General features: G+C 41.6%; 1 protein-coding gene across 1 annotated transcript in view; it reads left to right on the top strand.

Moving 5' to 3' along the window:
• Positions 1–10128: 10128 nt before the first annotated feature.
• Positions 10129–25647, top strand: part of LOC135571190 (slit homolog 2 protein-like) — a gene marked incomplete at its 5' end in the record, with an annotated part of 68029 nt that continues 52510 nt past the window's right edge. Inside the window, 2 exons of the mRNA XM_065016975.1 lie at positions 10129–10283; positions 21842–21913. Of these exons, the coding sequence (XP_064873047.1) occupies positions 10129–10283; positions 21842–21913 (227 nt within the window). The remainder of the gene's footprint in view (positions 10284–21841; positions 21914–25647) is intronic.

The following is a 25647-nucleotide window of genomic DNA, read 5'->3' as shown; positions in this document are numbered from 1 at the left end:
TTCCCATGGCCGTCCCCAGTTGTGCCAGCTGGTCATGGTGCTGGCCTTGAAAGGTCACCTGTTCCTCTTCCCATGGCCGTCCCCAGTTGTACCAGCTGGTCATGGTGCCTGACAGAGAAGGTCACCTGTTCCTCTTCCCATGGCCGTCCCCAGTTGTGCCAGCTGGTCATGGTGCTGAAGCAGAAGGTCACCCTGTTCCTCTTCCCATGACCGTCCCCAGTTGTGCCAGCTGGTCATGAAGTCACCCGTTCCTCTCCCATACCGCCCCTGTTGTGCCAGTTGGTCATGAAAGCGACGAAGGTCACCCTGTTCCTCTCCCATGGTCAGCCCCTGTTGTGCCCCCAGTTGGGACGGCAGAAGGTCACCCAGCTGGTCATGGTGCCAGCTGGTCAGCGTAGAAGGTCACCCTGTTCACTCTCCCATAGCCGTCCCCAGTTGTACCAGCCAGCTGAGGTCGTGGTGTCCCCAGTTGTGCCAGCTGGTCATGCAGGACGAAGGTCACCCTGTTCCTATCCCATGGCCGCCCCCAGTTGTCGCCGCGAGCTGGTCCCATGGCCGCCCCCAAGCAGTAAGGTCAGCCGACCCAGAAGGTCACCCTGTTCCTCTTGGCCCCCCAGCAAAGCACACAGTGGCCGACGAAGGTCACCCTGTTCCTATCCCATGGCCGCCCCTGAGCTGGTCATGGCGCTGAAGCAGAAGGTCACCCTGTTCCTCTTCCATGGCCGTCCCCAGTTGGGTACCAGCTGGTCATGGGCGCTGACGCAGAAGGTCACCCTGTTCCTCTTCCCATGGCCGCCCAGTTGTGCCAGCTGGTCATGGTGCTGACGTAGAAGGTCACCCTGTTCCTCTCCATGGCCGTCCCCAGTTGTGCCAGCTGGTCATGGTGCTGACGTAGAAGGTCACCCTGTTCGGCCCCCATGGCCGCCCCCAGTTGTGCAAGCTGGTCATGGCGCTGACGCAGAAGGTCACCCTGTTCCTCTTCCCATGGCCGCCCCCAGCGGTGCCAGCTGGTCATGGCGGCGCTGACGCAGAAAGTCACCCTGTTCTCTTCCCATGAGAGATGTCCTGTTTTCCCAAGTTCCCTTGATGGAAGTAGGTGAAACGCTCAGTTGGCATGGAAACAAATCCTCTTTAACGTCCCCAGTTGAGCTGGTCACCAAGACACCCTGTTCGTAACAGAAGGGAGATGAACACCCTGGATCCCCCAGTTGTGCCAGCTGTGCAACTCGAGGAAATGAACCCATGGCCGATCAATACCAACACGAGGAACAAAGGGACCCAAGGTCACCTGTTCCTCTCCCATGAGGTGCAGGTCATGGTGAATCATGTTCCTCTCCCATGGCCGTCCCAGGTGTGAATCATAAAAGTGATGAGTCCTGGTTGTGAATCATAAATGATGAGTCCTCCAGGAATCATGTTCGATCAGAGTCCCTGTTTTCCTGCTTCCTTGATGGAAGCAGGTAAATGATGGAGTGAACCAAGACAGCGTAACAGAAGGGAGATGACACAGTCAATACCAACTGATGAACACCGGATCAATACCAGGTGTGTGCAGGTGTGAATGATGAGTCCCAGGTGTGACTCACAATGATGAGTCCCAGGTGGAATCATAATGATGAGTCCTGGAGGTGTATCATGTAATGATGAGTCCCAGGTGTGAATCATAATGATGAGTCCCAGGTGTGAATGATGAGTCATAATGATGAGTCCCAGGTGTGAATCTCATAGTCCCACAAGGAGTCCCAGGTCTGTAATGATAGTGTGACTCCAGGTGACTCATAATGATGAGTCCCAGGTGTGGAATCATAATGATAGAGTCCCAGTGTGAATCATAATGATGAGTCCCAGGTGTGAATCACAATGATGAGTCCCAGGTGTGAATCATCAATGATGAGTCCCAGGTGTGAATCCAAATATGAGTCCCAGGTGTGAATCATAATGATGAGTCTCCAGGAGTGGGACTCATAATGATGAGTCTCCAGGTGTGTGTAATGATGAGTCCCAGGTGTGTAATGATGAGTCCCAGGTGTGAACTCATGATGAGTCCCAGGTGTGAATCATACGATGAGTCCCAGGTGTGTGTAATGATGAGTCCCAGGTGTGTGTGTAATGATGAGTCCCAGGTGTGAATCATAATGATGAGTCCCAGGTGTGAATCATAATGAGTGAGTCCCAGGTGTGACTCATAATGATGAGTCCCAGGTGTGTGTAATGATGAGTCCCAGGTGTGTGTAATGATGAGTCCCAGGTGTGAATCATAATGATGAGTCCCAGGTGGCCAATCATAATGATGAGTCCCAGGTGTGAATCATAATGATGAGTCAGGTGTGAATCATAATGATGAGTCCCAGGTGTGGAATCATAATGATGAGTCCCAGGTGTGTGTAATGATGAGTCAGGTGTGCGTAACCAGTGAGTCTCCAGGTGTGACTCATAATGATGAGTCCCAGGTGTGAATCATAATGATGAGTCCCAGGTGTGAATCATAATGATGAGTCCCAGGTGTGTGTAATGATGAGTCCAGGTGCGTAATGATGAGTCCCAGGTATGCAAGTGATGAGTCAGGTGGTGCGTAATGATGAGTCCAGGTGTGCGTAATGATGAGTCCCAGGTGTGTGTAATGATGAGTCCCAGGTGTGTGTAATGATGAGTCCCAGGTGCGTGTAATGATGAGTCCCAGGTGTGTGTAATGATGAGTCCCAGGTGCGTGTAATGATGAGTCCCAGGTGTGTGTAATGATGATTCCCAGGTGTGTGTAATGATGAGTCCCAGGTGTGTGTAATGATGTGAGTCCCAGGTGTGGAATCATGTAAGTGATGAGTCCCAGGTGTGTGTAATGATGAGTCCAGAATCATAAATGATGAGTCCCAAGGTGTGAATCACATAATGATGAGTCCCCAGGTGCGTGTAATGATGAGTCCCAGGTGTGTGTAATGATGAGTCCCAGGTGTGTGTAATGATGTGTCCCAGGTGTGTGTAATGATGAGTCCCAGGTGTGAATCATAATGATGAGTCCCAGGTGTGTAATGATGAGTCCCAGGTGTGAATCATAATGATGAGTCCAGGTGTGTGTAATGATGAGTCCCAGGTGTGTGTAGTGATGAGTCCCAGGTGTGGAATCATAATGATGAGTCCAGGTGTGTGTAATGATGAGTCCCAGGTGTGTGTAATGATGTGTCCCAGGTGTGTGTAATGATGAGTCAGGTGTGGAATCATAATGATGATCCAGGTAATGATGAGTCCCAGGTGTGTGTAATGATGAGTCCCAGGTGTGTGTAATGATGAGTCCTGTGTGTAATGATGAGTCCCCAGGTGTGTGTAATGATGAGTCCCAGGTGTGTGTAATGATGTGTCCCAGGTGTGTGTAATGATGGTCCCAGGTGTGTAATGATGAGTCCCAGGTGTGTGTAATGATGTGTCCCAGGTGTGTGTGGGGATGAGTGGGACATGGTTAGTATCTCAGACGCCGGGAGGAGAGGAAGACAGCAAATGGATGTACAAATAGTTAAAGTACAAAAAGGTAAAATAAATAAAAATAAACATCTCTCCTCTCTCTCTCTCTCACTCCGACTCTCTCGCCCTATCCTGGTTCACCCTCCATCCCTCCTTTTCTCTCTCCCTCCCTACCCTCCTCATCCTCCCCCCCACTCCCTCTCCCTCTCCTCTCTCTCTCAATTCAATTCAATTCAACCAAGGGCTTTATTGGCATGGGAAACATGTGTTAACATTGCCAAAGCTGGAAAGTGAGTACAAACATACAAAGTGAATATATAAAAGTGAAAAAAACAAAATTAACAGTAAACATTACACATACAGAAGTTCTCTCCCTTTCTACTCTGTTGTCCCTTCTCTCTCTCTCTCTCTCTCTCTCATCTCTCTCTCTCTCTCTCTCTCCTCTCTCTCTCTCTCTCTCTCTCTCTCTCTCTCTCTCTCTCACTCTCTCTCTCTCTCTCTCTCTCTCTCTCTCTCTCTCTCTCTCCCTCTTCTAATAGAACATTGAGAACAGAGACAGTAGTCCCAACTCCTAATCATAACAACTAACCCCTGAACCTAACCCTTTACAAGTGAGAACCAGAACAATTTCCTCATATCTCTGACTTCCAGTCAGTTTTACTATTCTTAGGGAGGACTTCTGGTCCACACACACACACACACACACACACACACACACACACACACACACACACACACACACACACACACACACACACACACACACACACACACACACACACACACACACACACACACACACACACACACACACACACACACACACACAGACAGACAGAGAGGCAGAGGCAAAGGTCAGACAGAATGATTGTCTTTTTCAGTCTGCTCTACAGACCATGATTTTCCCACACTGCAGACCTCTCTCCCTCTATTTCCTCTTTCTCTCTCTCTCTCTTACTGTGTCCCCTACTCTCTCTCCCTTTCTACTGTGTGTTGTCCCCTCTCTCTCTCTCTCTCTCCCTTTCTACTGTGTGTGTCCCCTCCCTCTCTCTCTCTCTCTCTCTCCCTTTCTACTGTGTGTTGTCCCTCCCTCTCTCTCTCTCCTCTCCCTTTCTACTGTGTGTTGTCCCCTCCTCTCTCTCTCTCTCTCCCTTTCTACTGTGTGTTGTCCCCCTCTCTCTCCTCTCTCTCTCTCTCCTTCTACTGTGTGTTGTCCCCTCTCTCTCTCTCTCTCTCTCTCCCTTTCTACTGTGTGTTGTCCCCTCTCTCTCTCTCCCTTTCTACTGTGTGTTGTCCCCTCTCTCTCTCTCTCTCTCTCTCCCTCTCTCCCTTTCTACTGTGTGTTGTCCCCTCTCTCTCTCTCTCTCTCTCTCTCTCTCTCTCCCTCTCTCCCTTTCTACTCTGTGTTGTCATAGGCACATGATTACTGCAGACAAGAGCTGTAGGATCAGCAGAGGCATTCAGGGCAGTTACTGTAAATTAGGTTACTTACATTGTGTCTACCAACGCCCCTGGGGATAATACACAACAATGTTTCGTGTAACCTTCCCACAAAGCTTCACACAATAAGTTGGGTGAATTTTGGCCCATTCCCTGACAGGCTGGAGTAATCTGAGTCAGGTTTGCAGGCTTCCTTGCTCACACACGCTTTTCAGTTCTGCCCACAAATTTTGTCTATTTTGTGAAGTGCACAGTCCTCCTGCAGAAAAGCACCCCGCAACATGATGCTACCACCCCATGCTTCACGTGTTGGGATGGTGTTCCTCGGCTGGCCCTTTTCCCCTCTAAACATAACGATGGTCATTATGGCCAAACAGTTCTATTTTGTTTCATCAGACCAGAGGACATTTCTCAAAAGTACGAGATCTTTGTCCCCATGTGCAGTTGCAAACCGTAGGTCTGGCTTTTTGTGGCAGTTTTGGAGCAGTGGCTTCTTCCTTGCCGAGCGGCCTTTCAGGTTATGTCGATATAGGACTCGTTTTACTGTGGATATAGATACTTTTGTACCTGTTTCCTCCAGCATCTTCACAAGGTCCTTTGCTGTTGTTCTGGGATTGATTTGCACTTTTCGCACCAAAGTACGTGGTTCCTTCAGGCGTTTGAAATTGCTCCCAAGGACTTAACCAGACTTGTGGAGGCCTACAATTTTTTTCTGAGGTCTTGGCGATTTCTTTGATTTTCTCATGATGTCAGCAAAAAGAGCACTAGTTTGAAGGTAGAGCTTGAAATACATCCACAGGTTCACCTCCAATTGACACAAAATTATGTCAATTAGAAGCTTCTAAAGCCATGACATAATTTTCTGGAATTTTCAAAGCTGTTTAAAGGCACAGTCAACTTAGTGTACCAATCACGCTTAATTTCACTATTTTTTAGAGCCTGAGGTATAAAGTCAGGTAGAGACTGAGGTATAAAGTCAGGTTGACTGAGGTATAAGGTCAGGTAGAGACTGAGGTATTATAGTCAGGTAGACTGAGGTATAGTCAGGTAGACTGGAGGTATGAAGTCAGGTAGACTGAGGTATAAAGTCAGGTAGACTGAGGTATATAGTCAGGTAGACTGAGGTATAGTCAGGTAGACTGAGGTATGAAGTCAGGTAGACTGAGGTATGAAGTCAGGTAGAGACTGAGGTATAAGGTCAGGTAGAGACTGAGGTACAAAGTCAGGTAGACTGAGGTATGAAGTCAGGTAGACTGAGGTATGAAGTCAGGTAGAAACTGAGGTATATAGTCAGGTAGAGACTGAGGGTATATAGTCAGGTAGAGACTGAGGTATAACGTCAGGTAGAGACTGAGGTATAAAGTCAGGTAGACTGAGGTATAAAGTCAGGTAGAGACTGAGGTATAAAGTCAGGTAGACTGAGGTATGAAGTCAGGTAGAAACTGAGGTATATAGTCAGGTAGAGACTGAGGTATATAGTCAGGTAGAGACTGAGGTATAAGGTCAGGTAGAGACTGAGGTATAAGGTCAGGTAAAGGAGGAGGGTTCAGGTGAATGTCTCTCTGGGATAGGTACTCAGGTAAATTACACTGGAGGCCCTTTAGAGGGGTGAGTGGTTCGCCCTCTCTTCCCTTCTCTCTTCCCTTCCCTGCTCCCTCTTACTTTCTTTCTCTCTCTTATATCTCCTTCTCCCTCCCTTCTCTCTCCTCCCTCCCTGCTCCCTCTCTTTCTTTCTCTATCTCTCTTCTCCCTCCTTCTCCCTCCCTCCCTGCTCCCTCTTACTTTCTTTCTCTCCTCTCTCCTTCTCCTCCCTCCTTCTCCCTCCCTCCTGCTCCCTCTTACTTTCCCTTTCTATCTGTCTCTCCTTCTCCCCTCCTTCTCCCTCCCTCCCTGCCCCTCTTACTTTTTCTTTCTCTGTCTCTCTTCTCCCCCTCCTTCTCCCTCCCTCCCTGCCCCCTCTTACTTTCTTTCTATCTCCTTCTCCCTCCTTCTCCCTCCCTCCCTGCCCCCTCTTACTTTCTTTCTCTATCTCTCCTTCTCCCCCTCCTTCTCCTCCCTCCCTGCTCCCTCTTACTTTCTTTCTCTATCTCTCCTTCTCCCCCTCCTTCTCCCTCCCTCCCTGCTCCCTCTTACTTTCTTTCTCTATCTCTCCTTCTCCCCCTCCTTCTCCCTCCCTCCCTGCTCCCTCTTACTTTCTTTCTCTATCTCTCCTTCTCCCTCCTTCTCCCTCCCTCCCTCCCTGCCCCTCTTACTTTCTTTCTCTATCTCTCCTTCTCCCCCTCCTTCTCCCTCCTCCCTGCCCCCTCTTACTTTCTTTCTCTATCTCTCCTTCTCCCCTCCTTCTCCCTCCCTCCCTGCTCCCTCTTGCTTTCTTTTCTATCTCTCCTTCTCCCCCTCCTTCTCCCTCCTCCCTACTCCCTCTGTTGATTGTGGCTATTATGTACCCATGGCCTGGGGATGTAGCTACCTACCTACACACACACACACACACACACACACACACACACACACACACACGCACACGTACACACACACACACACGCACACACACACACACATAAACACAGCTACTGCAGCAATTACAAACAGTGTTAAAGTGGGATTGAATCAAAGGAGGAAATAATTGACATTCTGCATGCCCAACACACACACACACACACACACACACACACACACACACACACACTGGTTCCTCTCCAGCCGTTACAATGAGCTTGTCTTCCACAATTAAGGTGATACCAGCCTCCTGTGATACACACACTACACACTACACTCCCACACCAACACAGAGGGGGGGGGGGGGGGGAAGAGAGAGAGAGAGAGAGAGAGAGAGAGAGAGAGAGAGAGAGATTTTTCCAATTTTGATAAACTCCCATATCTACTGGGTGAAATACCACAGTGTGCCATCACAGCAGTAAGATTTGTGACCTGTTGCCACGAGAAAAGGGCAACCAGTGAAGAACAAACACCATTGTAAATACAACCCATATTTATGCTTATTTATTTTATCTTGTGTCCTTTAACCATTTGTACATTGTTAAAACACTATATATATATAATATGACATTTGTAATGTCTTTATTGTTTTGAAACTTCTGTATGTGTAATGTTTACTGTTCATTTTTGTTGTTTTTCACCTTATATATTCACTTTGTATGTTGTCTACCTCACTTGCTTTGGCAATGTTAACACATGTTTCCCATGCCAATAAAGCCCTTGAATTGAATTGAATTGAATTGAGAGAGAGAGAGAGAGAGAGGGAGAGAGAGAAAGAGAGAGAAAGAGAGAGAGAGATAAAGAGAGAGATAAAGAGAGAGAGAGAGGCAGAGAGAGAGACAGAGAGAGAGAGAGAGACACAGAGAGAGAGGCAGAGAGAGAGAGAGGCAGAGAGAGAGAGAGAGAGAGAGAGAGAGAGAGAGAGAGAGAGAGAGAGAGAGAGAGAGAGAGAGACAGAGAGAGAGAGAGAGAGAGAGAGAGAGAGACAGAGAGACAGGGAGCGAGAGAGATGAAAATATCCACTGCCTCAGATCTATCCATCAGGCCAATACTCTCTGTCTGATATGTAGAAACCAGTATTAAGATTTGACAAACAAACCGCGCTACTACGTCAGGCAGTGTGACGCTGTGTCTGAGCACCGTACAAGGTAGAGGGGTAGCGGGCAGGAGTCGGGTTCAGGGCGGGGGTAGGGAGGAGTTATCAGCCAGTATAAAGCTCCCAGGGCTTGGGGTTGGAAAGGGAGTTCCCTGGTCCACACTGCTGTGAGTTCGCACGTTAAAAACAGAGGTGAAATCCCCCAGTCCATGGAGACAGAAACACCGAAATAAACGGCACGGATTGACGGATGAGATTGACAGCCGAAACGCGCGGTTGGGAGAATGTGTAACATTGAACAGGTTTGACGCAGCGCTGTTATAAACAAACCCCGGTTGATTCTGCAGACAGAGACACGGAGGTATTCTCTACCCCCCCTTCCTTTGACTCGGTACTATTCCTGCAACATTACCTCAACTTTCCTGTGGGGTTTATTTGGGATACTACTACCTGAACCGTTTTGGATTTATGAACCTCCTAATTAGGCTACTGTCCTCCGCTGTGTTTCCGCTCCTGGGTTTGGACTAACGGTTTGGACTAACGGTTTTTGATTTCTGCTGCTGTGGTGAACACTTGTAACCTTCAAGGATCTCAAGAGTGACTTTGAAGGTGCACCGACCGGTAGGTTACGATTGGTTTACGGTGGTTACTTTCCAAGACGGGGCCTCGTCTCTCCTCTACACCGCTCACGGCATCAGGTGGCCGGCCACTGCAGAGAGAGAGAGAGAGAGACAGAGAGAGTGGTCTAACGCACAGCGTCGCTCTGCCTCGGAGGAAAACGCAGACTCGTCATTGTGTGTGTGTGTGTGTGTTCGAGTGATAGAGAGAGGGAGAAAGGAGAGTGAGAGGAAGGGAGAAAATAGGGATTGAGTGTTGTGTGTGCGTGCGAGGTGTTGCTTGGACAGACGCAGTGGAAACGTTCCCGTTTTCTTCTCTGCTCCCTCACACACACACACGCAGTCTCGGAGAGCTCTTTCACCGACAACACACACACGGAGTGTGATTCTAAGCACGGGCTCTTCCCGGTGTTAAACGGACGTCTGAAGGGAAATCAATACCTCAGCCACGTTGACCTGCACGAGATCACGATTTCTTCGCTCTGCGCGTGCTGTGAATGAATAATATAACAGCCAATCACTCACCCACCTCGCGCTGTGTCTAATCTCACCTGGTGTGTGTGTGAGTGAGAGGAGAGTGTGTGTGTGTGTTCGCCAAAGGTTCATTAGAGGTGTTTCTTGGGTTTTACCGTGTATACATCGCTTCACACGGAGGGATTACCGCACTGCATGCCGCGGCCATGTGGGAGAACTTTGTGCCGCTCTAGCGCCAGTTGTCCGTCTACCAGCCTGCCGCCCCTGCCGCACTCTCTTTCCGCCCGGCCGCTGTCATCCAGACTTGCGGGTTTCTTCTGACATGTGATTTTTTTTATATAATAAACAATAAAACCGCAACAAGGAGGAGGAGCAAAACACACGAAATAAACAAACAGAACAAACCCTCGTGGGATTTTAACTCCTCCTGTGGGATTTTATACAACCCTTCGGTGACTCCTCGGCTCCTCTCCTTGGTAGGCTACCAAACCAGTCCACTGCAGTGATAATGTCCCTACGGTCGAGCCCGACCTCAGCTCTGGGTCTGTGTAATGTCTGCTGGCTGTCCTGGTGGTCCTGGGGCTGTCCAGCCGGGCAGAGGGCCAGCCATGCCCGGCTCAGTGCTCATGTTCCGGCTCTACTGTGGACTGTCACGGCCAGGGTCTCCGAAGCGTTCCCAGGAATATACCACGCAATGCAGAGAGACTGTGAGTATATGCTGTAGTCACTATATAGGGTTTATTGTCTGCCCTCCCTGAAGGCTATAATATAGACCAGTGGTGTCCAACCAGGGGTATTAGGACTGTAGTCACTATAATATAGACCAGGGGTATTAGGACTGTAGTTACTATAATATAGACCAGGGGTATTAAGACTGTAGTTACTATAATATAGACCAGTAGTGTCTAACCAGTGGTAGTAGGACTGTAGTCACTATAATATAGACCAGTAGTGGCCAACCAGGGGTATTAGGACTGTAGTCACTATAATATAGACCAGGGGTATTAGGACTGTAGTCACTATAATATAGACCAGTAGTGTCCAACCAGGGGTATTAGGACTGTAGTCACTATAATATAGACCAGGGGTATTAGGACTGTAGTCACTATAATATAGACCAGGGGTATTAGGACTGTAGTCACTATAATATAGACCAGGGGTATTAGGACTGTAGTCACTATAATATAGACCAGTAGGGTCCAACCAGGGGTATTAGGACTGTAGTCACTATAATATAGACCAGTAGGGTCCAACCAGGGGTATTAGGACTGTAGTTACTATAATATAGACCAGGGGTATTAGGACTGTAGTTACTATAATATAGACCAGGGGTATTAGGACTGTAGTCACTATAATATAGACCAGTACTATCCAACCAGGGGTATTAAAACTGTAGTCACTATAATATAGACCAGGGGTATTAGGACTGTAGTCACTATAATACAGACCAGTAGTGTCCAACCAGGGGTATTAGGACTGTAGTCACTATAATATAGACCAGTAGGGTCCAACCAGGGGTATTAGGACTGTAGTCACTATAATATAGACCAGGGGTATTAGGACTGTAGTTACTATAATATAGACCAGTAGTGTCCAACCAGGGGTATTAGGACTGTAGTCACTATAATATAGACCAGGGGTATTAGGGCTGTAGTCACTATAATATAGACCAGGGGTATTAGGACTGTAGTCACTATAATATAGACCAGGGGTATTAGGACTGTAGTCACTATAATATAGACCAGTAGTGTCCAACCAGGGGTATTAGGACTGTAGTCACTATAATATAGACCAGGGGTATTAGGACTGTAGTCACTATAATATAGACCAGTAGTGTCCAACCAGGGGTATTAGGACTGTAGTCACTATAATATAGACCAGGGGTATTAGGACTGTAGTCACTATAATATAGACCAGTAGTGTCCAACCAGGGTATTAGGATTGTAGTCACTATAATATAGACCAGTAGGGTCCAACCAGGGGTATTAGGACTGTAGTCACTATAATATAGACCAGGGTATTAGGACTGTAGTCACTATAATATAGACCAGTAGTGGCCAACCAGGGTATTAGGACTGTAGTCACTATAATATAGACCAGTAGTGTCTAACCAGGGGTATTAGGACTGTAGTTACTATAATATAGACCAGGGGCATTAGGACTGTAGTCACTATAATATAGACCAGGGTATTAGGACTGTAGTTACTATAATATAGACCAGGGGTATTAGGACTGTAGTCACTATAATATAGACCAGGGGTATTAGGACTGTAGTCACTATAATATAGACCAGGGGTATTAGGACTGTAGTCACTATAATATAGACCAGTAGTGTGCCAACCAGGGGTATTAGGACTGTAGTCACTATAATATAGACCAGTAGTGTCCAACCAGGGGTATTAGGACTGTAGTCACTATAATATAGACCAGTAGGGTCCAACCAGTGGTATTAGGACTTTAGTCACTATAATATAGACCAGTAGTGGCCAACCAGGGGTATTAGGACTGTAGTCACTATAATATAGACCAGTAGTGGCCAACCAGGGGTATTAGGACTGTAGTCACTATAATATAGACCAGGGGTATTAGGACTGTAGTTACTATAATATAGACCAGGGTATTAGGACTGTAGTCACTATAATATAGACCAGGGGTATTAGGACTGTAGTCACTATAATATAGACCAGGGGTATTAGGACTGTAGTCACTATAATATAGACCAGTAGTGTCCAACCAGGGGTATTAGGACTGTAGTCACTATAATATAGACCAGTAGGGTCCAACCAGTGGTATTAGGACTGTAGTCACTATAATATAGACCAGTAGTGTCTAACCAGGGGTATTAGGACTGTAGTCACTATAATATAGACCAGGGGTATTAGGACTGTAGTCACTATAATATAGACCAGTAGTGGCCAACCAGGGGTATTAGGACTGTAGTCACTATAATATAGACCAGGGGTATTAGGACTGTAGTCACTATAATATAGACCAGGGGTATTAGGACTGTACTCACTATAATATAGACCAGGGGTATTAGGACTGTAGTCACTATAATATAGACCAGTAGGGTCCAACCAGTGGTATTAGGACTGTAGTCACTATAATATAGACCAGTAGTGTCCAACCAGGGGTATTAGGACTGTAGTCACTATAATATAGACCAGTAGGGTCCAACCAGGGGTATTAGGACTTTAGTCACTATAATATAGACCAGGGGTATTAGGACTGTAGTCACTATAATATAGACCAGTAGTGTCCAACCAGGGGTATTAGGACTGTAGTTACTATAATATAGACCAGGGGTATTAGGACTGTAGTCACTATAATATAGACCAGGGGTATTAGGACTGTAGTCACTATAATATAGACCAGTAGGGTCCAACCAGGGGTATTAGGACTGTAGTCACTATAATATAGACCAGTAGTGTCCAACCAGGGGTATTAGGACTGTAGTCACTATAATATAGACCAGTAGTGTCCAACCAGGGGTATTAGGACTGTAGTCACTATAATATAGACCAGTAGTGTCCAACCAGGGGTATTAGGACTGTAGTCACTATAATATAGACCAGGGGTATTAGGACTGTAGTCACTATAATATAGACCAGTAGTGTCCAACCAGGGGTATTAGGACTGTAGTCACTATAATATAGACCAGGGGTATTAGGACTGTAGTCACTATAATATAGACCAGTAGGGTCCAACCAGGGGTATTAGGACTGTAGTCACTATAATATAGACCAGGGGTATTAGGACTGTAGTTACTATAATATAGACCAGGGGTATTAGGACTGTACTCACTATAATATAGACCAGGGGTATTAGGACTGTAGTCACTATAATATAGACCAGGGGTATTAGGACTGTAGTCACTATAATATAGACCAGGGGTATTAGGACTGTAGTCACTATAATATAGACCAGGGGTATTAGGACTGTAGTCACTATAATATAGACCAGGGGTATTAGGACTGTAGTCACTATAATATAGACCAGTAGTGGCCAACCAGTGGTATTAGGACTGTAGTCACTATAATATAGACCAGTAGTGTCCAACCAGGGGTATTAGGACTGTAGTCACTATAATATAGACCAGGGGTATTAGGACTGTAGTTACTATAATATAGACCAGTAGGGTCCAACCAGGGGTATTAGGACTGTAGTCACTATAATATAGACCAGGGGTATTAGGACTGTAGTCACTATAATATAGACCAGGGGTATTAGGACTGTAGTCACTATAATATAGACCAGGGGTATTAGGACTGTAGTTACTATAATATAGACCAGTAGTGGCCAACCAGGGGTATTAGGACTGTAGTCACTATAATATAGACCAGGGGTATTAGGACTGTAGTCACTATAATATAGACCAGGGGTATTAGGACTGTAGTTACTATAATATAGACCAGGGGTATTAGGACTGTAGTTACTATAATATAGACCAGGGGTATTAGGACCTATCAACAGGTTGTACTGGAGAAGACTCATGGGATATAGGGTTGCTGGTGAAAAACACATGAAGGGTATTAGGGTACTGTCCAGGGGTACTATAATATAGACCAGGGTACTTCAGGGTACTGGGGTACTTCAGGAGTAGTTCAGGGTAGTTCCAGGGTACTTCCGGACTGTAGTCACTATAATTCCAGGGTATTGTACTTCACTATACTTCCGGGTACTTCCGGGACTTCCAGGGTACTATAATATAGAGCAACATTCAGTCGGACTGGTACAGTAACCTTAAATAGGTTGTGAACCACTGGTATAGCCACCATTATCACTAATATATTGATGATATTATCTGTTAGGTCCATTATCCTAATATATTGATGATATTATCTGTTAAGGTCCATATCCTAATATATTGATGATATTATCTGCTGTAGGTCCATTATCCTAATATATTGATGATATTATCCTATTAAAGTCCATTATCTAATATATTGATGATATTATCTGCTGTTAGGTCCATTATCCTAATATATTGATGATATTATCTGCTGTTAGGTCCATTATCCTAATATATTGATGATATTATCTGCTGTTAGGTCCATTATCCTAATATATTGATGATATTATCTGTTAAGGTCCATTATCCTAATATATTGATGATATTATCTGTTAAGGTCCATTATCCTAATATATTGATGATATTATCTGCTGTTAGGTCCATTATCCTAATATATTGATGATAATATCTGTTGTTAAGGTCCATTATCCTAATATATTGATGATATTATCTGTTAAGGTCCATTATCCTAATATATTGATGATATTATCTGTTAAGGTCCATTATCCTAATATATTGATGATATTATCTGTTAAGGTCCATTATCCTAATATATTGATGATATTATCTGCTGTTAGGTCCATTATCCTAATATATTGATGATAATATCTGTTGTTAAGGTCCATTATCCTAATATATTTATGATATTATCTGTTAAGGTCCATTATCCTAATATATTGATGATATTATCTGCTGTTAGGTCCATTATCCTAATATATTGATGATATTATCTGTTAAGGTCCATTATCCTAATATATTGATGATATTATCTGTTAAGGTCCATTATCCTAATATATTGATGATATTATCTGTTAAGGTCCATTATCCTAATATATTGATGATATTATCTGCTGTTAAGGTCCATTATCCTAATATATTGATGATATTATCTGCTGTTAGGTCCATTATCCTAATATATTGATGATATTATCTGCTGTTAGGTCCATTATCCTAATATATTGATGATATTATCTGTTAAGGTCCATTATCCTAATATATTGATGATATTATCTGCTGTTAAGGTCCATTATCCTAATATATTGATGATATTATCTGCTGTTAGGTCCATTATCCTAATATATTGATGATATTATCTGTTAAGGTCCATTATCCTAATATATTGATGATATTATCTGCTGTTAAGGTCCATTATCCTAATATATTGATGATATTATCTGTTAAGGTCCATTATCCTAATATATTGATGATATTATCTGCTGTTAAGGTCCATTATCCTAATATATTGATGATATTATCTGTTAGGTCCATTATCCTAATATATTGATGATATTATCTGTTAAGGTCCATTATCCTAATATATTGATGATATTATCTGTTAGGTCCATTATCCTAATATATTGATGATATTATCTGTTAAGGTCCATTATCCTAATATATTGATGATATTATCTGTTAAGGTCCATTATCCTAATATATTGATGATAATATCTGTTGTTAAGGTCCATTATCCTAATATATTGATGATATTATCTGTTAAGGTCCATTATCCTAATATATTGATGATATTATCTGCTGTTAGGTCCATTATCCTAATATATTGATGATATTATCTGTTAAGGTCCATTATCCTAATATATTGATGATATTATCTGTTAAGGTCCATTATCCTAATATATTGATGATATTATCTGCTGTTAAGGTCCATTATCCTAATATATTGATGATATTATCTGCTGTTAGGTCCATTATCCTAATATATTGATGATATTATCTGTTAAGGTCCATTATCCTAATATATTGATGATATTATCTGTTAAGGTCCATTATCCTAATATATTGATGATATTATCTGCTGTTAGGTCCATTATCCTAATATATTGATGATAATATCTGTTGAGGTTAAGGTCCATTATCCTAATATATTGATGATATTATCTGTTGTTAAGGTCCATTATCCTAATATATTGATGATATTATCTGCTGTTAGGTCCATTATCCTAATATATTGATGATATTATCTGCTGTTAAGGTCCATTATCCTAATATATTGATGATATTATCTGTTAAGGTCCATTATCCTAATATATTGATGATATTATCTGTTGTTAAGGTCCATTATCCTAATATATTGATGATAATATCTGTTAAGGTCCATTATCCTAATATATTGATGATATTATCTGCTGTTAAGGTCCATTATCCTAATATATTGATGATATTATCTGTTAAGGTCCATTATCCTAATATATTGATGATATTATCTGTTAAGGTCCATTATCCTAATATATTGATGATATTATCTGTTAAGGTCCATTATCCTAATATATTGATGATAATATCTGTTAAGGTCCATTATCCTAATATATTGATGATATTCTCTGCTGTTAGGTCCATTATCCTAATATATTGATGATATTATCTGCTGTTAGGTCCATTATCTAATATATTGATGATATTATCTGCTGTTAAGGTCCATTATCCTAATATATTGATGATAATATCTGTTATCCATTATCCTAATATATTGATGATATTATCTGTTAAGGTCCATTATCCTAATATATTGATGATATTATCTGCTGTTAAGGTCCATTATCCTAATATATTGATGATATTATCTGCTGTTAAGGTCCATTATCCTAATATATTGATGATAATATCTGCTGTTAAGGTCCATTATCCTAATATATTGATGATATTATCTGCTGTTAGGTCCATTATCCTAATATATTGATGATATTATCTGCTGTTAGGTCCATTATCCTAATATATTGATGATATTATCTGCTGTTAAGGTCCATTATCCTAATATATTGATGATATTATCTGTTGTTAAGGTCCATTATCCTAATATATTGATGATAATATCTGTTAAGGTCCATTATCCTAATATATTGATGATATTATCTGCTGTTAAGGTCCATTATCCTAATATATTGATGATATTATCTGTTAAGGTCCATTATCCTAATATATTGATGATATTATCTGTTAAGGTCCATTATCCTAATATATTGATGATATTATCTGTTAAGGTCCATTATCCTAATATATTGATGATAATATCTGTTAAGGTCCATTATCCTAATATATTGATGATATTCTCTGCTGTTAGGTCCATTATCCTAATATATTGATGATATTATCTGCTGTTAGGTCCATTATCCTAATATATTGATGATATTATCTGCTGTTAAGGTCCATTATCCGAATATATTGATGATAATATCTGTTAAGGTCCATTATCCTAATATATTGATGATATTATCTGTTAAGGTCCATTATCCTAATATATTGATGATATTATCTGCTGTTAAGGTCCATTATCCTAATATATTGATGATATTATCTGCTGTTAAGGTCCATTATCCTAATATATTGATGATAATATCTGCTGTTAAGGTCCATTATCCTAATATATTGATGATATTATCTGCTGTTAGGTCCATTATCCTAATATATTGATGATATTATCTGTTAGGTCCATTATCCTAATATATTGATGATATTATCTGTTAAGGTCCATTATCCTAATATATTGATGATATTATCTGTTAAGGTCCATTATCCTAATATATTGATGATATTATCTGCTGTTAAGGTCCATTATCCTAATATATTGATGATAATATCTGTTAAGGTCCATTATCCTAATATATTGATGATATTATCTGTTAGGTCCATTATCCTAATATATTGATGATATTATCTGTTAAGGTCCATTATCCTAATATATTGATGATATTATCTGTTAAGGTCCATTATCCTAATATATTGATGATATTATCTGTTAAGGTCCATTATCCTAATATATTGATGATATTATCTGTTAAGGTCCATTATCCTAATATATTGATGATATTATCTGTTAAGGTCCATTATCCTAATATATTGATGATAATATCTGTTGTTAAGGTCCATTATCCTAATATATTGATGATATTATCTGTTAAGGTCCATTATCCTAATATATTGATGATATTATCTGCTGTTAGGTCCATTATCCTAATATATTGATGATATTATCTGCTGTTAGGTCCATTATCCTAATATATTGATGATATTATCTGTTAAGGTCCATTATCCTAATATATTGATGATATTATCTGCTGTTAGGTCCATTATCCTAATATATTGATGATATTATCTGCTGTTAGGTCCATTATCCTAATATATTGATGATATTATCTGCTGTTAGGTCCATTATCCTAATATATTGATGATAATATCTGTTGTTAAGGTCCATTATCCTAATATATTGATGATATTATCTGTTAAGGTCCATTATCCTAATATATTGATGATAATATCTGCTGTTAAGGTCCTACAACAGAATCCTCCAAAAAGTCCATTCTGATGAAGTGGTTCTCACAACAGAACCACAGAATAACCTCGTGGCTCGTTTTTATAGAACCGTATTGATAATTAAAAAGAAGTGGCGCAGGAAATGGTTCCCATTGGTATCGGACAGATAATTAATTTGACCCGTTTTAAAGTCGGTTCATGAAGTTACGGGTTTATGTTTTGACGTCTCGGGCTGTTGTAACGCGAAAACACTCAGCCCGAAACACACACACACACACACATTAACACACACACACACACACACACACACACACACACACACACACACACACACACACACACACACACACACACACACACACACACACACACACACACACACACACACACACACACACACACACACACACAGCTCGAACTAATCAAAAACGGATTTAGTGAATGTACTTTTAAGCTAATAAAGCCTGTAGGAGAGTTTTCTTTTCTTCTACCCGCTGTGGAGATGGATGTGGTTTTGTTAAACTAAAATAAAGCCTGTAGGAGATTGATGTGGTTTTGTTAAACTAAAATAAAGCCTGTTGGAGATCGATGTGGTTTTGTTAAACTAAAATAAAGCCTGTAGGAGATTGATGTGGTTTTGTTAAACTAAAATAAAGCCTGTTGGAGATCGATGTGGTTTTGTTAAACTAAAACATTTTCATTTACCCGTCAACAGATTGAACTAACGATCTCCTAATGTCACCTCCTACAAATAAACATTCCTTTATCCTGCTCATTGTTATCTCATCATTCCTTTATCCTGCTCATTGTTATCTCATCATTCCTTTATCCTGCTCCTCGTTATCTCATCATTCCTTTATCCTGCTCCTCGTTATCTCATCATTCCTTTATCCTGCTCATCGTTATCTCATCATTCCTCTATCCTGCTCATTGTTATCTCATCATTCCTTTATCCTGCTCATTGTTATCTCATCATTCCTTTATCCTGCTCCTCGTTATCTCATCATTCCTTTATCCTGCTCCTCGTTATCTCATCATTCCTTTATCCTGCTCATCGTTATCTCATCATTCCTTTATCCTGCTCATCGTTATCTCATCATTCCTTTATCCTGCTCATCGTTATCTCATCATTCCTTTATCCTGCTCATCGTTATCTCATCATTCCTGTATCCTGCTCCTCGTTATCTCATCATTCCTTTATCCTGCTCCTTGTTATCTCATCATTCCTTTATCCTGCTCCTCGTTATCTCATCATTCCTTTATCCTGCTCCTCGTTATCTCATCATTCCTTTATCCTGCTCCTCGTTATCTCATCATTCCTTTATCCTGCTCATCGTTATCTCATCATTCCTTTATCCTGCTCCTCGTTATCTCATCATTCCTTTATCCTGCTCATCGTTATCTCATCATTCCTTTATCCTGCTCATCGTTATCTCATCATTCCTTTATCCTGCTCATCGTTATCTCATCATTCCTTTATCCTGCTCATCGTTATCTCATCATTCCTTTATCCTGCTCATCGTTATCTCATCATTCCTTTATCCTGCTCCTCGTTATCTCATCATTCCTTTATCCTGCTCATCGTTATCTCATCATTCCTTTATCCTGCTCATCGTTATCTCATCATTCCTTTATCATGCTCCTCGTTATCTCATCATTCCTTTATCCTGCTCCTCGTTATCTCATCATTCCTTTATCCTGCTCATCGTTATCTCATCATTCCTGTATCCTGCTCATCGTTATCTCATCATTCCTTTATCCTGCTCATCGTTATCTCATCATTCCTTTATCCTGCTCATCGTTATCTCATCATTCCTTTATCCTGCTCATCGTTTCATAGGTTTGAATTATCTCATCATTCCTTTATCCTGCTCATCGTTATCTCATCATTCCTTTATCCTGCTCCTCGTTATCTCATCATTCCTTTATCCTGCTCATCGTTATCTCATCATTCCTTTATCCTGCTCCTCGTTATCTCATCATTCCTTTATCCTGCTCATCGTTATCTCATCATTCCTTTATCCTGCTCATCGTTATCTCATCATTCCTTTATCCTGCTCCTCGTTATCTCATCATTCCTTTATCCTGCTCATCGTTATCTCATCATTCCTGTATCCGGCTCATCGTTATCTCATCATTCCTTTATCCTGCTCATCGTTATCTCATCATTCCTTTATCCTGCTCATCGTTATCTCATCATTCCTGTATCCTGCTCCTCGTTATCTCATCATTCCTTTATCCTGCTCCTCGTTATCTCATCATTCCTTTATCCTGCTCATCGTTATCTCATCATTCCTTTATCCTGCTCATCGTTATCTCATCATTCCTGTATCCTGCTCATCGTTATCTCATCATTCCTTTATCCTGCTCCTCGTTATCTCATCATTCCTTTATCCTGCTCATCGTTATCTCATCATTCCTTTATCCTGCTCATCGTTATCTCATCATTCCTTTATCCTGCTCATCGTTATCTCATCATTCCTTTATCCTGCTCATCGTTTCGTTGGTTTGAATTATCTCACCATTCCTTTATGTTTCGTAGGCTGACGTCTCTGATCTGTAATGGAAAGATGAACATGTCCACATGAATCCTTTATCATGCTCCTCGTTATCTCATCATTCCTTTATCCTGCTCATCGTTATCTCATCATTCCTTTATCCTGCTCCTCGTTATCTCATCATTCCTTTATCCTGCTCCTCGTTATCTCATCATTCCTTTATCCTGCTCCTCGTTATCTCATCATTCCTTTATCCTGCTCATCGTTTCGTTGGTTTTGAATTATCTCACCATTCCTTTATGTTTCGTAGGCTGACGTCTCTGATCTGTAATGGAAAGATGATGAACATGTCCACATGAATCCTTTATCATGCTCCTCGTTATCTCATCATTCCTTTATCCTGCTCCTCGTTATCTCACCTTTCCTTTATGTTTCGTAGGCTGACGTCTCTGATCTGTAATGGAAAGATGATGTCATGTCCACATGAATCCTGAGATTCTCCCCCATCTTTTTGTTTTAAATGGCCTAAATAACGTCAATAACCAGGGTAATACTGGAACAGTGAAGGTTGTGTGTTATTCAAATCTGTTTGTTTAGAACATGTTTTAAATATGAATGATTGTTTATTTATGTTGTATGTTGTTGTATGTTGTTGTTGTTGTCCATATTGTAACTCATCGTGTCGTCTTGTTTCGTCTTGTTTCTCCAGGGATCTGAACGCTAATAATCTGACTAAAATCACCAAGGCCGACTTCGCTGGACTGAGGAATCTGCGTGTGCTGTAAGTAGTCGGCTATAGTTATTACCACGGGAACCTGTAGTTATTACCACGGGAACCTTTAGTTATTACCACGGGAACCTTTAGTTATTACCACGGGAACCTATAGTTATTACAACGGGAACCTTTAGTTATTAACCTTTAGTTATTACCACGGGAACCTTTAGTTATTACCACGGGAACCTATAGTTCTTACCACGGGAACCTATAGTTCTTACCACGGGAATCTTTAGTTATTACCACGGGAACCATTAGTTATTACCACGGGAACCTATAGTTATTACCACGGGAACCTATAGTTATTACCACGGGAACCTACAGTTATTACCACGGGAACCTTTAGTTATTACAACGGGAACCATTAGTTATTACCACGGGAACCTTTAGTTATTACCACGGGAACCTATAGTTATTACAACGGGAACCTATAGTTATTACCACGGGAATCTATAGTTATTACCACCGGAACCTTTAGTTATTACAACGGGAACCTATAGTTATTACAACGGGAACCTTTAGTTATTACAACGGGAACCTTTAGTTATTACAACGGGAACCTATAGTTATTACCACCGGAACCTATAGTTATTACCACCGGAACCTTTAGTTATTACCACGGGAACCTTTAGTTATTACCACGGGAACCTTTAGTTATTACCACGGGAACCTATAGTGTTATTACACGGGAACCTTTAGCTATTACCACGGGAACCTTTAGTTATTAACCTATAGTTATTACCACGGGAACCTATAGTTATTACCACGGGAACCTTTAGTTATTACCACGGGAACCTTTAGTTATTACACCGGGAACCTATAGTTATTACAATGGGAACCTTTAGTTATTAACCTATAGTTATTACCACGGGAACCTTTAGTTATTACCACGGGAACCTATAGTTATTACAACGGGAACCTTTAGTTATTAACCTTTAGTTATTACCACGGGAACCTTTAGTTATTACCACGGGAACCTATAGTTCTTACCACGGGAACCTATAGTTCTTACCACGGGAATCTTTAGTTATTACCACGGGAACCATTAGTTATTACCACGGGAACCTATAGTTATTACCACGGGAACCTATAGTTATTACCACGGGAACCTATAGTTATTACCACGGGAACCTTTAGTTATTACAACGGGAACCATTAGTTATTACCACGGGAACCTTTAGTTATTACCACGGGAACCTATAGTTATTACAACGGGAACCTATAGTTATTACCACGGGAACCTTTAGTTATTACCACGGGAACCTTTAGTTATTACAATGGGAACCTATAGTTATTACCACGGGAACCTATAGTTATTACAACGGGAACCTATAGTTATTACAACGGGAACCTTTAGTTATTAACCTATAGTTATTACCACGGGAACCTTTAGTTATTACCACGGGAACCTATAGTTATTACCACGGGAACCTTTAGTTATTACCACGGGAACCTATAGTTATTACCACGGGAACCTATAGTTATTACCACGGGAACCTTTAGTTATTACCATGGGAACCTTTAGTTATTACCACGGGAACCTTTAGTTATTACCACGGGAACCTATAGTTATTACAACGGGAACCTTTAGTTATTACCACGGGAACCTATAGTTATTACACCGGGAACCTTTAGTTATTACACCGGGAACCTTTAGTTATTACACCGGGAACCTTTAGTTATTACCACGGGAACCTATAGTGTTATTACAACGGGAACCTTTAGTTATTACAACGGGAACCTTTAGTTATTACAACGGGAACCTTTAGTTATTACAACGGGAACCTATAGTTATTACCACCGGAACCTATAGTTATTACCACCGGAACCTTTAGTTATTACCACGGGAACCTTTAGTTATTACCACGGGAACCTTTAGTTATTACCACGGGAACCTTTAGTTATTACCACGGGAACCTATAGTGTTATTACCACGGGAACCTATAGTTATTACCACGGGAACCTATAGTTATTACAATGGGAACCTTTAGTTATTAACCTATAGTTATTACCACGGGAACCTTTAGTTATTACCACGGGAACCTATAGTTATTACAACGGGAACCTTTAGTTATTAACCTTTAGTTATTACCACGGGAACCTATAGTTCTTACCACGGGAACCTATAGTTCTTACCACGGGAATCTTTAGTTATTACCACGGGAACCATTAGTTATTACCACGGGAACCTATAGTTATTACCACGGGAACCTATAGTTATTACCACGGGAACCTATAGTTATTACCACGGGAACCTTTAGTTATTACCACCGGAACCTTTAGTTATTACAACGGGAACCTATAGTTATTACAACGGGAACCTATAGTTATTACAACGGGAACCTATAGTTATTACCACGGGAACCTTTAGTTATTACAACGGGAACCTTTAGTTATTACAACGGGAACCTATAGTTATTACCACGGGAACCTATAGTTATTACCACGGGAACCTTTAGTTATTACCACGGGAACCTTTAGTTATTACCACGGGAACCCTTAGTTATTACCACGGGAACCTTTAGTTATTACAACGGGAACCTTTAGTTATTACAACGGGAACCTTTAGTTATTACAACGGGAACCTTTAGTTATTACCACGGGAACCTTTAGTTATTACCACGGGAACCTTTAGTTATTACCACGGGAACCTTTAGTTATTATAGACTGTCTGTATCTGACTCCAGGTCTGTATCTGACTCCAGGTCTGACTCCAGGTCTGTATCTGACTCCAGGTCTGACTCCAGGTCTGTATCTGACTCCAGGTCTGACTCCAGGTCTGTATCTGACTCCAGGTCTGACTCCAGGTCTGTGTCTGACTCCAGGTCTGACTCCAGGTCTGTGTCTGACTCCAGGTCTGTATCTGACTCCAGGTCTGACTCCAGGTCTGTATCGGTCTGTATCTGACTCCAGGTCTGACTCCAGGTCTGTGTCTGACTCCAGGTCTGACTCCAGGTCTGACTCCAGGTCTGTGTCTGACTCCAGGTCTGTGTCTGACTCCAGGTCTGTATCTGACTCCAGATCTGACTTCAGCTGGCTGAGCTTGGACATACCAAACATCTCATGTTGTTGGGGTGCTTTGCTGCAAGAGTGACTGGTGCACTTCACAAAATAGATGGCATCATGAGGAGGGGAAAGTATGTGGATATATTGAAGCATCTTCTCAAGACATCAGTTAAAGCTTAAGTTAAGTTAAAGCTTGTCACAAATGGGTCTTCCAAATGGACAATGACCCCAAGCATACTTCCAAAGATGTGGCAAAATGCCTTAAGGACAACAAAGTCAAGGTATTGGAGTGGCCATCACAAAGCCCTGACCTCAATCCTATATAACATTTGTGGGCAGAACTGAAAAGTGTGTTTGAGCAAGGAGGCCTACAAACCTGACTCAGTTACACCAGCTCTGTCAGGAGGAATGGGCCAAAATTCACCCAACTTATTGTTGGAAGCTTGTGGAAGGGCTACCTGAAACGTTTGACCTAAGTTAAACAATTTAAAGGCAATGCTACCAAATACTAATTGAGTTTATGTAAACTTCTGACCCACTGAGAATGTGATGAAAGAAATAACAGCTGAAATAAATCATTCTCTCTACTATTATTCTGACATTTCACGCCTTAAAATAAAGTGGTGATCCTAACTGACCTAAAACAGGGAATTTTTTACAAGGATTAAATGTCAGAATTGTGAAAATGTAGTTTAAATTTATTTGGCTAAGGTGAACTTCTGACTTCAAATGTC

This window comes from Oncorhynchus nerka, unplaced genomic scaffold (genome assembly GCF_034236695.1).
Source record: "Oncorhynchus nerka isolate Pitt River unplaced genomic scaffold, Oner_Uvic_2.0 unplaced_scaffold_702, whole genome shotgun sequence".
NCBI lineage: Eukaryota > Metazoa > Chordata > Actinopteri > Salmoniformes > Salmonidae > Oncorhynchus > Oncorhynchus nerka.
This window is presented reverse-complemented; position numbering and strand designations above follow the sequence as displayed.